The sequence below is a fragment of the Mandrillus leucophaeus genome, unplaced genomic scaffold (assembly GCF_000951045.1).
Source record: "Mandrillus leucophaeus isolate KB7577 unplaced genomic scaffold, Mleu.le_1.0 Scaffold554, whole genome shotgun sequence".
Lineage (NCBI taxonomy): Eukaryota > Metazoa > Chordata > Mammalia > Primates > Cercopithecidae > Mandrillus > Mandrillus leucophaeus.
Window position 1 is genome coordinate 1386375 of NW_012105964.1, and position 15140 is coordinate 1401514.

At 39.9% G+C, this 15140-nt stretch overlaps 1 protein-coding gene across 3 annotated transcripts in view; it reads left to right on the forward strand.

The window, feature by feature from the left end:
* The window catches only part of PLCH1 (phospholipase C, eta 1), a 254831-nt gene that overhangs the window by 195966 nt on the left and 43725 nt on the right, over positions 1 to 15140 (forward strand). For all 3 annotated transcript variants that reach the window (XM_011998057.1, XM_011998059.1, XM_011998058.1), the window contains one exon: positions 436 to 607. In XM_011998057.1, coding sequence (XP_011853447.1) covers positions 436 to 607 — 172 coding nt within the window. The remainder of the gene's footprint in view (positions 1 to 435; positions 608 to 15140) is intronic.

Sequence of the window (15140 nt, forward strand, 5' to 3'; positions counted from 1 at the left end):
TTAGCCAGGATGGTCTCAATCTCCTGACCTCGTGATCCACCCGCCTCGGCCTCCCAAAGTGCTGGGATTGCAGTCGTGAGCCACCGCGCCCGACCGAGTTTACTTTCTTTAGACTTCTCATCTCTTTTAAAATTTTCTCTTCTTTTAAAAGAAACATAATATATCTACCATTTTTTCCTGATGCAAAATATTAGAAAAGCCATCCCGTGTGGACTGGTATTTTGTTCAGCCATTATGCTTAGCAAAGTATATTTGCTCAGAGGAATTTTTAAATGCATTTCTAATCTTTCTCATTTTAGAAGCATTTTAATCATCAGCAGTATCGCAAATACTGTCACTAGGATTGTAACAACACAATGAATACTGAATCATTTTCAAAAATCCCTGTGAGTTGCCTGCACCCGACTCCTCTGGAATGTGTTGCTCTTTTCTCAGATTTCCGGTTATATTGTCTATCGAGAATCACTGCAGTCTCCAGCAGCAAAGGAAGATTGCTCAGTACCTGAAAGGAATATTCCGAGACAAACTGGACCTGTCATCTATTGATACAGGGGAGTGCAAGCAGCTTCCAAGCCCTCAAAGTTTGAAAGGCAAAATTCTAGTGAAGGTAATTACTTCAAGTAATGCAATAAAAGACATTCATTATCAGCTAAGCCTGCCCTCCCTTAAAGAATAAAAACTGGTTTCAATGGGGAATAATAATTAGAATCAATACATGAAGGATTGTCTAGATCTGTGTATGCTCCTTATTCCAATGTATTTATAGTCGTGTCTTCAGAAGAAGCTTATTGTCGACTGAGCACATATTCTGAGATTTGTACTTATGAAGTGAAAACACCAATACTGTAAGCCAAATGTTTGATATTTTAGTCTGTAATAGTTGACACTAGAGAGAAATGTGTGTGTAGGAGCGTGAGGTTCAGGAAAGGAGAAGGCTCCTTGTATCCATATCTGAAAGAAGTTCTTTTAGATTTTTTTTTCTCATTTCAAGCTTCAATAACTATCTGTCAAAAAAAAAAAAACCAAAAAAAACACAAAGCTTCATGGTTGATCAGTCTTGGTTATGCAAGTGAGAAGAGCTCATGTCAAAGAGGAACATAGGCACAGACATCATGCCCCACAGGACTCACGTATATGTGAAAGAGCAGTATGTGAACAGAATGACATTTCATAAACAGATTTTCTGAGGGAGGAAGCTTACTACAATAAATATTATTCATGCAAGGAATAGCCAGAGAGACAGTTCTTTGAGTTTTCAGATCACTGACTTTGCGGTTTTACTCATTTCCAGTGAATTTTGTGTGTTTGTACTAAAACCACCTTGGGTGGCCACATCATTTTGTGATTAAAAATGTAAAGAAAAGCAATAGGGTATTAAGATTCAAACTGGGTTATATTTTACTTAAAAGAGGTGTGTATGGGAAAACAAATACCATATAGGAGGCGTAGGAAAGTCAAGGAGACAATGTAATTTCATGGCAGGACCTCAACTAAAGGGAGAGCAGCACATGGAAAAGATGGGACATATTCATTCTTAGAATTGGTCAAAACCTGTTTTCTACCAATTAAATGAAATTTTAGATTCTGAATACATCTAAAAGGTGTTGCTAGGCATTTATATGCATAAAAATATTTGGAATAAAAGCTCCACATAATGCAAAAGATAACATGAAGGCCAATTTGCCCAAGTCTTGCTAAAGCAAAATTTTATAGTAAAAATTGATTTCTGGGTTAGCAAATGAAATGTCATCTTTATAACTTTGTAAATGTTTCTACTTCCTAAATATTCTTTAGTCAGCAGTCAGGACGTTAAATGCAGAATAAATTCATTTGATTGAAATCTTTCTCTTCTGGACAGTGGAACTTACATTGGATATTTAATGTGGACTAACTGAGTCTCCTCTGCATAACTGGGCTTTGAGTTATTTGACACAGAATATCCCACGGCTTATGGCATAGGGATGAATCAGAGGCAGAAAGTTTGAGGCACTCATGGGAAAGGGTGGCAGCAACGTGAACTGCAAGTATTTCTAGAGCATCTGAGATCCATTTGCTGGTAGCAATTTTGTTTAGACTTTAAAGAGTTGCCTGGATCTGCGGATCAGCACAACCCCATTTAAAGCAAAAACAAGAAAACAAGACAACTGATTTCTTGTGTTCCTTTAGTATGAGAGCAATCTCTGATTGAAAAGGCAGGATTTCTGTGACTACTTACCGCCTTGGAGATTGACAAGTTGTTTATTATTACAACTCTTACACACATATGTTCCAATCATGCATGCATACACATAATGTGTAAATTTTCTGATAAAATACAGGCAAAGTTCATTTTATTGTATTTTACTTTATTGCATTTCACAGACACTCCATGTTTTTTTTTTTTTTTTTGTGTGTGTGTGTGTGTGTGACAAATTGAAGGTTTGTGGCAACTCTATGTCAAGCAAGTCTTTCGGCACTGTTTTTCCAAAAGTACGGGCTCATTTTGTGTCTCTGTGTGACATTTTGGTAATTCTTGCTCTATTTAAAACATTTTCATTATTATTGTATCTGTTATGGTGACCTGTGATCGGTGATCTTTAATGTCACTATTGTAATTGTTTTGGGGAGCCATAATCCCTGCCTATATAAGATGGCAAACTTAATTGATAAGTGTTATGTGTGTGCTAACTGTTCCATGGACCACCTGATTCCCCATCTCTCTCCCACTCCTCATTTCTCCCAGTTTCCTGAGACATAACAATATTGAAATTAGGCCAGTTGATAACCCTACAATGGCCTCCAAGTGTCCAAGTGAAAGGAAACTCACGTGTCTCTTACTTTTTAAAAAATATTTATTTATTTCGATAGGTTATGTGGGAACAGGTAGTGTTTAGTTACATGGATACGTTTTTTAGTGGTGATTTCTGAGATTTTGGTGCACTTGTCACCTGAGCAGTGTACACTGTACCCAATGAGCAGTCTTTTATCCCTCACCCCCTCCCACTCTTCCCCTCCGAGTCCCCAAAGTCCATTATATCATTCTTGTGCCCTTGTGCCCTCATAGCTTAGCTCCCACTTATAAGTGAGAACATATGTTTTGTTTTCCATTCCTGAGTTACTTCACGTGGAATAATGGCCTCCAGCTCCATCTAGGTTGCTGCAAATGCCATTATTTCATTCTTTTTATGACTGAGTAGTATTCCATGGTGTATATATGTATACCACATTTTCTTTATCCACTTGTTGATTGATGGGCATTTGGGCTGGTTCCATATTTTTGCAATTGTGAATTGTGCTGCTAAGAACATGTGTGTACAAGTGTCTTTCTCATGTAAAGACTTCTTTGCCTCTTGGTAGATACTCAGGAGTGCTATCTACCAAGAGGAAAATATTTACTTTTAGTTCTTTAAGGAATCACCACACTGTTTTCCATAATGGTTGTACTAGTTACCATTCCCTCCAGCAGTGTAAAAGTGTTCTGTTTTCACCACATCTACACCAACATCTAGTATTTTTTGATTTTTTGATTATGGTCATTCTTGCAGGAGAAAGGTGGTATCACATTGTAGTTTTGATTTACATTTCCCTGATTATTAGTGATGTTGAGCATTTTTTCATATGTTTGCTGACCATTTGTATATCTTTTTTTGAGAATTGTCTATTCATATCCCTAGCCTACTTTTTGATGGTATTATTTGTCTTTTTCTTGCTGATTTGTTTGAGTTCTTTGTAGATTGTAGATATTAGTCCTTTGTCAGATACATAGTTTGTGAAGATTCTCTCCCACTCTGTGAGTTATCTGTTTACTCTGCTGATTATTTCTTTTGCTATGCAGAAGCTTTTTAGTTTATTTAATTCCCATCTATTTATCTTTGTTTTTGTTGCATTCACTCTTGGGTTCTTGGTCATGAAGTCTTTGCCTCAGCCAATGTCTAGAAGGGTTTTTCCAATGTTAACTTTTAGAATGTATATGGTTTCAGGTCTTATATTTAAGTCTTAGATCCATCTTGAGTTGATTTTTGTATAAGGTGAGAGATGAGGATCCAGTTTCATTCTTCTACATGTGGTTTGCCAATATTCCAGCACTATTTGTTGAATATGGTGTCCTTTCTCCACTTTATGTTTTTGTTTGCTTTGTCAAAGATCAGTTCACTGTAAGTATTTGACTTTCTTTCTCTATTCTGTTCCATTGGTCTATCTGACTATTTTTATACCAGTACCATGCTGTTTTGGTGACTATAGTCTTATAGTATAGTTTGAAGTCAGGTAATGTTATGCCTCCAAATTTGTTTTATTTTGCTTAGTCTTGCTTTGGGTATGCAGGCCCTCTTTTAGTTCCATATGAATTTTAGGATTTTTTTTTCTAGTTCTGTGAAGAATGGTGATGGTGTTTTGATAGTGATTACATAGAATTTATAAATTGCTTTTGGCAGTATGGTTATTTTCACAATATTGATTCTACCCATCCATGAGCATGGAATGTGTTTCCATTTGTTTGTGTCATCTGTGATTGCTTTCAGCATTGTTTTGTAGTTTTCCTTGTAGATATCTTTCACCTCTTTGGTTAGGTATATTCCTAAGTATTTTATTTTATTTTTTGCAGCTATTGTAAAAGGGGTTGAACTTGGTTGTTGTTGGTGTATAGCAGTGCTATTGATTTGTGTACATTGATTTTGTATCCTGAAACTTTACTGAATTCATTTATCGATCTAGGAGCTTTTTGGACGAGCCTTCAGGGTTTTCTAGGTATACAGTCATATCATCAGCGAACAGTGACAATTTGACTTCCTCTTTACAGATTTGGAAGCCCTTTATTTCTTTTGCTTGTCTGATTGCCTTGGCTAGGATTTCCAGTACTATGTTGAACAGAAGGGGTGAAAGAGGGCATCCTTGTCTTGTTCTAGTTCTCAGGGGGAATGCTTTTCCTTATTCAGTATAATGTTGGCTGTGGGTTTGTCATAGATGGCTTTTATTACCTTAAGATATGTCCCTTCTATGCCAATTTTGCTGAGGGTTTTGATCATAAAGAGATGCTGGATTTTGTTAAATGTTTTTCTGCATCTATTGAGATCATGGGATTTTTGTTTTTGTTTATATCGTGTATCACATTTATTGACTTGTACATGTGAAACCCACTTGATCGTGGCGGATTATCTTTTTGATATGCTGTTGGATTCAGTTAGCTAGTATTTTATTGAGGATTTTTGCATCTATGTTCATCAGGGATATTGGTCTGTAGTTTTCTTTTTTTTGTTATGTCCTTTTCTGGTTTTGGTGTTAGGGTGATACTGGCTTCATAGCATGTTTTAGGGGGGATTCTTTCCTCCTTATCTTTTGGAATATTTTCAATAGATTTGGTACCATTTCTTCTTTGAATGTCTGATAGAATTAAGCTGTGAATCCATGTGGTCCTAGACATTTTTTTTGTTATTGTTGGCAATTTTTTAAATTACCATTTCAGTCGGATTGCTTGTTGTTGGTTTGTTCAGAGTTTCTGTTTCTTCCTGGTTTAACCTAGGAGGATTGTATATTTCCAGGAACTTATCCATCTCCTCTACGTTTTCTAGTTTGTTCATGTAAAGGTGTTTATAGTATCCTTGAATGATCTTTTGTATTTTTGTGGTGTCGGTTGTAGTATCTCTCATTTTGTTTCTAGTTGAGCTTATTTGGATCTTCTCTCTTCTTTTGTCGGTTAATCTTGCAAATGATCTATCAGTTTTGTTTCTCTTTTCAAGGAACCAGGTTTTTGTTTCATTTATCTTTTGTATTTTTTGTTGTTGTTTCAATTTCATTTAGTTCTGCTCTGATCTTTGTTATTTCTTTTCTTCTGCTGAATTTGGATTTGGCTTCTTTTTGTTTCTCTAGTTCCTTGAGGTGTGACCTAAGATTGTCAGTTTGTCCTCTTTCAGACTTTTTGATGTAGGCATTTAATGCTATGAACTTTCCTCTTAGCATCACTTTGCTATATCCCAGAGATTTTAAAAGGTTGTGTCACTATTATTCAGTTCAAGGAAATTTTAAGTTTCCATCTTGATTTCATTGTTGATCTAACAGTTATTCAGGAGCAGATTATTTAATTTCTATGTAATTTGCTTGTTTTGTGGGGTTCCTTTTGGAGTCAATTTCCAATTTTATTCCACCATGGTCCTAGAGAGTACTTGCTATAATTTTGATTTTCTTAAATTTGTTGAGACTTGTTTTGTGGCCTGTCATATGGTCTGTCTTGGAGAATGTTTCCTGTGCTAATGAATAGAATGTATATTCTGCCGTTGTTGGGTAGAATATTCTGTAAATATCTGCTAAGTCTATTTGTTCTAGGGTATAGTTTAAGTCCATTGTTTCTTTATTGGCTTTCTGTCTTGATGACTTGTCGAGTGCTGTTAGTGGAGTATTGTAGTCTCTCACTATTATTATGTTGCCGTCTATGTTATTTCTTAGGTCTAGTAGTAATTGTTTTATAAATTTGGGAGCTCCAGTGTTAGGTGAATATATATTTAGGATTGTGATATTTTCCTGCTGGACTAATTCTTTTATCATGGTATAATGTCCCTCTTTCTCTTTTTTAACTGCTGTTGCTTTAAAGTTTGTTTTGTCTGATAAAGGATAGCTGCTCCTGCCCACTTTTTTTGTCCATTTGCATGAAATATCTTCTTCTACCCCTTTACTTTATGAGTCCTTATATCTTATGTGAGTTTTTTGAAGACAGCAGATATTTTGTTGATGAATTCTTATTCATTCTGCCATTCTGTGCCTTTTAAGTGGAATATTTAGACCATCTACATTCAAAATTTGTTTTGAGAGATAAGGTACTATTCGATTCATTTTGCTAGTTTTTTTGCCTGAATATTTTTTTTTTCATTGTGTTATTGTTTTATAGGCCCTGTGGGACTTATGCTTTATGGAGGTTTTATTTTGGTGTATTCTGAGGTTTTCTTTCAAGATTAAGAACTTTTTTTTTTTTTTTTTGTACGGCTGGCTTGGTAGTGGTGAATTCTCTCAGCATTTTTGTTGTCTATGATCTGAAATTGGATTTTTGTGTGTGTCTGAAAAGGACTTTATCTTTCCTTTATTTATCAAGCTTAGTTTTGCTGGATACAAGATTTCTTGGCTGCTGATTATTTTCTTTAAGGAGGCTAAAGATAGGACCCCATTCCTTTCTAGCTGTAGGATTTTGGCTGAGAAATCTACTTTTAATCTTATAGGTTTTTCTTTATAGATTACCTAATGCCTTTGCCTCACAGCTGTTAAGATTCTTTCCTTCATTTTGATTTTACATAACCTGATGACTGTGTGTCTAGGTGATGATCTTTTTGTGATGAATTTTCTAGGTGTTCTTTGAGCTTCTTGTATTTGGATGTCTAGATCTCTAGCAAAGGCAGGGAAGTTTTCCTCAATTATTCCCTCAAAGAGGTTTTCCAAACTGTGAGATTTCTCTTCTTCCCAGGGAACACCAATTATTCCTAGGTTTGTTCATTTAACATAATCCCAAACTTCTTCCAGGCTCTGTTCATTTTTTAAATTCTTTTTTCTTTGTCTTTGTCAGATTGGTTTAATTCAAAAGCCTTGTCTTCAAGCTCTGAAGTTCTTTCTTCTACTTGTTTGATTCTTTTGTTGAAACTTTCCAGTGTATTTTGCATTTCTCTAGGAGTATCTTTTATTTTTAGAAGTTGTGATTGTTTTGTACTGATGCTGTCTATTTCTCTGGATTTTTTTTTCATCCATAGTCTGCATTACTTTTGAATTTCTTTAAATTGTTTTTCATCTTTCTCTGGTGCATCCTTGAGTAGCTTAATTATCAACCTTCTGAATGCTTTTTCTGGCAAGTCAGGGATTTCTTCTTGGTTTGGATCCTTTCTTGGTGAGATATTATGATCTTTTGAGGGTGTTAAAGAACCTTGCTTTTTCATATTGCCAGAATTGTTTTTCTGGTTCCTTTTCATTTGGGTAGACTATGTCAGAGGGAAGATCTGGGATTCAAAGGCTGCAGTTCAGATTCTTCTGTCCCACAGGGTGGTCTTCTAATGTGGTGCCCTCCGACTTCCTCTAGGCATGGGACTTCCTGATTGCTGGACTGTAGTGATTGTTGTTGCTCGTCTGGGTCTAGCTACCCAGCGGGGCTACCAGGCTTCAGCCTAGTGCTCAGAAATGTCTGCAAAGGGTCCTGTTATGTGGTCTGTCTTCAGGCCTCTCAGCCATGGAGATGTGTTCTGGTGGAGGTAGCAGGGGAGTGAAGGAGACTCCGTGAGGGTCCTTGGTTGTAGTTTTGTTTAGTGTGCTGGTTTTCTCGACTGCTGGTTGTGCTAGTGGTTGGTTGTCCTCCAGCCAGGAGGTGGCACTTTTAAGAGATCATCAGCTGATACAAGCTTGACCTAAGGTCACCTGGATACATATTTGGGCTTCTCAGGCAATGGGCAGGGCCATAGAGCTCCCAAGGGATTATGTCTTTTGTCTTCAGCTACCAGGGTGGGTAAAAAAAGACCATCAGTTGGATGCGGGGTTAGGTGTGTCTAAGCTCAGACTCTCCTTGAGCAGGGCTTGCTGTGGCTGCCGTGGGAGCTAGGACTGTGGTTCTCAGTCCAATGGAGTTATGTTCCCAGTGGGATTATGGCTGCCTCTGCTGCATCATACAGGTCACCAGGGAAGTGGGGAAAGCTGGCAGTGACAGGCCTCACCTAGTTCCCACTCAGCCAGGAAGGCCAGTCTCATGGAGTTTATCTCCAGGCAGCTCCTGAGCAGAGCTGAGATCTTGCCCCAGGCTACAAGCCTCCCCACTGAGAAAGCAAGCAGGACTTTCAGGCTCCACCCCTTCCCATCTGCCATGGCCTCTGTGCTCACATCTGCACTTCCTGTTAGCTCCTGTCACTGCCCCCATACATGTTTATGCTTGGTTGTAATTATTACAAAGTTCATCTCAAAGTTTCCTTCTCCCTGTATTCCTTCCCCAATTCCACTGGTAGCCTCCCCAAAGACCCCCGTGAGACAAAGTCAGAAGTGGTTTCCCTGGGTACTGGGAGTACCCACAGGTCTCTTCCTGCTGCCGCTTCTACCTCTATATTTTGCTCAGCTTTCTAAATTTGTTTCAGCTCTTGGTAAGGTCAAATCCTTCTCTCATTTTATTAGTCTGTTGTCATACTGCTATAAATAAATACCTGACACAGAGTAAATATAAAGGAAAGAGGTTTAATTGACTCGCAGTTTCACAGGCTTAACAGGAAGCCTGTCTAGGTGGCCTCATGAAACTTACAATCATGGCAGAAGGCAAAGAGGAAGCAGGCACCTTCTTCACAAGGTGGCAGGAGACAGAAGGGTGAACAGTGAAGGGAGAAGAGCCTCTTATAAAACCATCAGATCTCATAAGAACTCTCTATCATGAGAACAGCATGGGGAAACTGCCCCCATGATCCAATTACCTCCCACCAGCTCTCTCCCAAGAAATGTGGGTATTATGAGGATTATGATTCAAGATGATATTGGGGTGGGAACACAGCCAAACCATATCGTTCTGCTCCTGGCCGCTCCCAAATCTCATGTCCTCACATTTCAAAACACAATCATGCCTTTCCAACAGTCCCCCAGAGTCTTAACTCTTTCCAGCCTTAACCCAAAAGTCCAAGTCCAAAGTCTCATCTGAGACAAGGGAAGTCCCTTCTGCCTAGGAGCCTGTAAAATCAAGAGCAAGTTAGTTACTTCAAAGATACAATGGGGGTACAGGCATTGGATAAATGCTCCCATTCCAAAAGGGAGAAATCGGCCAAAACAAAGGAGCTACAGGCTCCATGCAAGTCGAAATCCAACAGGGCACTCATTAAATCTTAAAGCTCCAATATAATCTCCTTTGATTCTATGTCTCAGATCCAGGTCACACTGATGCAAGAGGTAGCCTCCTATGGTCTTGGGTGGCTCTACTCTTGTGGCTTTGCAGGGTACAACACCCCTCCCACCTGATTTCACAGGCTGGCATTGAGCGTCTTCAGCTTTTCCAGGCACACAGTGCAAGCTGTCAGTGGATCTATCATTATGGGGTCTGGAGGACGGTGGCCCTCTTTTCACAGCTTTGCTAGACAGTGGTCCAGTGGGAATTTTGTGTGGGGGCTCCAACTCCACATTTCTCTTCCATACTGCCTTCAGGGCTCCACCCCTGCAGCATACTTCTGCCTAGGCATCCAGGTGTTTCCCTACATCCTCTGAAATCTAGGCAGAAGTTCCCAAACCTCAGTTCTTGACTTCTGTGCACCTGCAGGCCCAACACCATGTGGAAACTTCCAAGTTTTGGAGCTTACACCCTTTGAAGCAATAGCCTGAGCTGTATGTTGGCCCCTTTTAATCATGGCTAGGATGTAGGGTGCCAAGTCCCAAGGCTGCACAGAGCAGTAGCAGGGCCCTGGGCCTGGCCCACGAAACCATTTTTTCTACCTAGGCCTCTCCGTCTGTGATGGGAGGGGCTGCCATGAAGGTCACTGACTTGTTCTGTAGACATTTACCCCATTGTCTTGGTGACTAACATTCAGCTCCTTTTAACTCATGCAAATTTCTGCAGCCAGCTTGAATTTCTCCCCAGAAAATGGGTTTTTCTTTTCTTTCTTTTTTTATTTTGAGATGGAGTTTCGCTCTTGTTGCCGAGGCTGGAGTGCAATGGCATGATCTCAGCTCACTACAACCTCCGCCTCCTGAGTTCAAGCAATTCTTCTGCCTCAACCTCCCAAGTAGCTGAGATTACAGGCATGTGCTGCCATGCCCGGCAAATTTTGTACTTTTAGTAGAGACGGGGTTTCACCATGTTGGTCAGGCTGATCTCAAACTCCTGACCTCAGGTAATCCACCCGCCTTGCCATCCCGAACTGCTGAGATTACAGGCATGATCCACCATGCCCAGCTGGATTTTTCTTTTTTTATCGCATCACCAGGCTGCAAATTTTCCAAAACTTTTATGCTGTGGTTCCCTTTTAAACATAAGTTCCAATTTCAGATCATCTCTCTCAAGTTCAAAGTTTCACAGATCTCTAGGGCAGGGGCACCACCAGTCTCTTTGCTAAAGCATAGCAAGAGTGACCTTTGCTAAAGCATAGCAAGAGTGACCTTTGCTGCAGTTCCCAAAAAGTTCCTCATCTCCATATGAGAGCACCTTAGCCTGGACTTCATTGTTCACATCACTATGAGCATTTTGGTCAAAACCATTCAACAAGTCTCTAGGACGCTTCAAACTTTCCCACATCTTCCTATCTTCTTCTGAGTCCTCCAAACTGTTCCAACCTCCGTCTGTTACCTAGTTCCAAAGTCAATTCCACATTTTCAAGTGTCTTTATAGCAGTACCCAACTCTCTGCAGTACCAATCTACTCTATCAGTCTGTTTTCACACTGCTATAAAGAAATACCTGAGACTGGGTAATTATAGAGGAAAGAGTTTTAATTGACTCACCGTTTTTCAGGCTTAGCAGGAAGCATGGCTAGGAGGCTTCATGAAACTTACAATCATGGCAGAAGGTGAAGAGGAAGCAGTCACCTTCTTCATAAGATGGCAGGAGAGAGAAGAGTAAGCAGCGAAGTGGGAAGAGCTCTTTAAAAAGTCATCAGATCCTGTGAGAACTCACTCACTATCACAAAAACAGCATGGAGTATCCGCCCCTATAGTCCAATCACCTCCCACCAGGTTTCTCCCTAGTCACGGGGGTAATATGGGGATTACAATTCAAGATGAGATTTGGGTGGGGACACAGCTAAACCATATCACCTGTGATCTAGATTTTCAGGTTCCCCAGTGAGGATGTATGTTTGAGGGTGGATCTTACCCCCTCACACTTTGGACACTCACAGTTTTTCAGCTGTCTCACAGAGCTTGGAACAGCAGTCTGCTTCCTTCAAAGGGTCTGTGAATTCTTTCGGTTTTCCTGATGTGTTCCTGCAGTAGTTCTTGTAGCACAAGTTCACGATGCGAGTCTCCACATGCTGTTCCATTGTCCAAGTGGGGGCTGCAAGTTAGTCCTGCCTCCTAGCTGCCATTTTACTCTGGCATCTCCACATGTCTCTCACTTTCAATCAAAAACTACAAATGATTAAGCTTAGTGAGGAAAATGTGTTAAAAGACAAGACAGGCTGAAAGCTGGGCCTCTTGTACCCAAGCGTTAGCCATTTTGTGAATGCAAAAGAAAAGTTCCTGAAGAAAATTGAAAGTGCTACTTCAGTGAACACACAAATGATAGGAAAGCAAAATAGTCTTAACTTATTGCTGATAGAGAGAAAGTTTGAGTTGTCTGGATAAATGATCAAACCAGCTATAACATTCCCTTAAGCCAAAGCCCAATCCAGAGCAAGGCCTTAACTCTCTTCAATATTGTGAAGGCTGAGAGAGGTGAGGAAACTGCAGAAGAAAAGTTTGGAGCTAGCAGAGTTTGGTATATGAGGATTAAGGCAAGAATCCATCTCCATAACATAAAAGTGCAAGGTGAAGCAGCAAGTGCTGGTGGAGAAGCTGCAGCAAGGGATCTAGAAGATCTAGCTAAGATAATTGATGAAAGTGGCTACACTAAACAGATTTCTTTTTGTTTTTGGAGATGGAGTATCACTCTGTCACCCAGGTTGGAGTGCAGTGGTGCAATCTCGGCTCACTACAACCTCTACCTCCTGGGTTCAAGTGATTCTCCTGCCTCAGCTTCCCAAGTAGCTGGGAATACAGGCACATGCTACCACACCCAGCTAATTTTTGTATTTTTAGTAGAGATGGGTTTCACCATGTTGGTCAGGCTGGTCTCGAACTCCTGGCCTCAGGTGATTTGCCTGCCTTGGCCTTCCAAAGTGCTGGGATTACAGACGTAAGCCACTGTGCCCAGCCTAAACAACAGATTTTCAATATAAGCAAACAGTCTTATATTGGGAGAAGATGCCATCTGGGACTTTAATAGCTGGAGAGGAGTAAATGCCTGCCTTCAAAGCATCAAGAACAGACCGAGTCTCTTGTTAGGGGCTAATGCAGCTAATGACTTTAAGTTGAAGCCAGGGCTCATATTTTGTCCCCTACGGCCTTTAAGAATTATGTTAAATCTACTCCGCCTGCACTGTATAAATGGAATAAAAAAGTCTGGATGACAGTACATATTTTTACAGCATGGTTTACTGAATGTTTTAAGCCCACTGTTGAGACCTACTGTTCAGGAAAAAAGATTCCTTTCAAAATATTACTGCTCATTGACAATGCACCTGGTCACCCAAGAACACTAACCAGATGTTTAAGTAGATTCATGTTGTTTTCATGCCTGCTACACAACATCTATTCTGTAGCTCATTGTTCTATGTATAATTTTGACTTTCAAGTCTTATTACTTAAGAAATATACTTTGTAAGCCTATAACTGCCATAAATAGTGATTCCTTTGATAAGTCTGGGCAAACTAAATTGAAAACCTTCTAGAAAGGATTCACCATTCTAAATGCCATTAAGAACATTTGCGATTTTTTGAGGAGGTCAACAGATTATTATTAGCAGGAGTTTAGAAGAAGAAGATTCCAATCCTGATGGATGACTTTGAGGGGTTCAAGACTTCAGTGAAGAAAGTCACTGTAGATGTGTTAGAAATAACAAGAGAACTAGAATTAGAAGTGGAGCCTGTGGGAGGTCGAGGTGGGCAGATCACGAGGTGAGGAGATCGAGACCAGCCTGGCTAATATGGTGAAACCCCGACTGTACTAAAAATACAAAAAAATTAGCTGGGCGTGGTGGCTGGCACCCGTAGTCCCAGCTACTCAGGAGGCTGAGGCAGGAGAATGGTGTGAACCTGGGAGGTGGAGCTTGCAGTGAGCTGAGATCACACCACTGCACTCCAGCCTGGGTGACAGAGTGAGACTCCATCTTAAAAAAAAAAAAAAAAAAGAAGTGGAGCCTGAAGATGTGGCTTAATTGCTGCAATCTTGCAATCTCAAATCTCATGATCAAACTTGAATAGATGAGGAATTACTTATATGAATAAGCAAAGCAAGTGGGTTCTTGAGGTGTACAAAATCTTAGTTGATAAAGCAACAGGAAGGATTGAGAGCGTTTATTCCAATTTTGCCAGAAGTTCTACTGTAGGTAAAATGCTATTAAACAGAATCACATGCTACAGAGAAATCTTTTGTGAAAGGAAGAGTCAATCAATGGAGCAAACTTAATTTTTGTCCCATTTAAGAAATTGCCGGCCAGGTGCGGTGGCTTATGCCTGTAATCCTAGCGCTTTGGAAGGCCAAGGCGGGTGGATCACTTGAGGTCAAGAGTTCGACACCAGCCTGACCAACATGGTAAAACCCCATCTCTACTAAAAAAATACAAAATTAGCCGGGCCTGGTGGTGCATGCCTGTAATCCCAGCTACGTGGGAGGCTGAGGCAGGAGAATCGCTTGAATCCCGGGGGGCGAGGTTTCAGTGAGCCGAGGTCACACCATTGCACTCCAGCCTGGGCAACAAGAGCGAAACTCTATCTCAAAACAAAACAAAAAAGAAGCAAATTGCCACAGTCACCTAACCTTCAGCAACCACCACCCTGATCAGTCAGCAGCTATCCACACTGAAACAAGACCCTCTGCCAGCAAAATGACTACAATTTGCCAAAGGTTCAGATGATCATTAACTTTTTATAGCATTAAATATTTTTAAATTAAGGTATATACTTTTTTAAGACATAATACTATTGCACACTTAAATAGGCTACAGTATACCATAATTGTAACTTTTATATTCACTGGGAGACCAAAAAATCCAAGTGCCTCTCTTTATTGTGATAGTCATTTTATTGCAGTGATCTGAAACCACATTCATAATAATTCTAAGGTATGCCTATAAATAAAACATTGCTTATGAGAAAAAAATAACAAATAGTAATATTCCATAGACTCTTTTTGCTGAAATAACTTTAGCTGTGTGGTCCAAGTGTCCTGCTTTTACAGATGTGAATCACGGAGTTGTCTCCATTCTCCTGGGGCTGTGCAGCCAGATATTTTGAAGCCGAGAGGTGACCATGCTTCCAATCCAGTCTCTAGCAATATTTCCATGTACCATAGACAAATTAATTCTAGAGTGTAACTGCTGCATGAAATATATGTAGATCAGAAAGGGACCTCTGGAAGACACCTGGATCATTCTTCATTTACATCAATATTGGACCACAGTTAAATTAGTTAAGCCACATAAAGTGCTA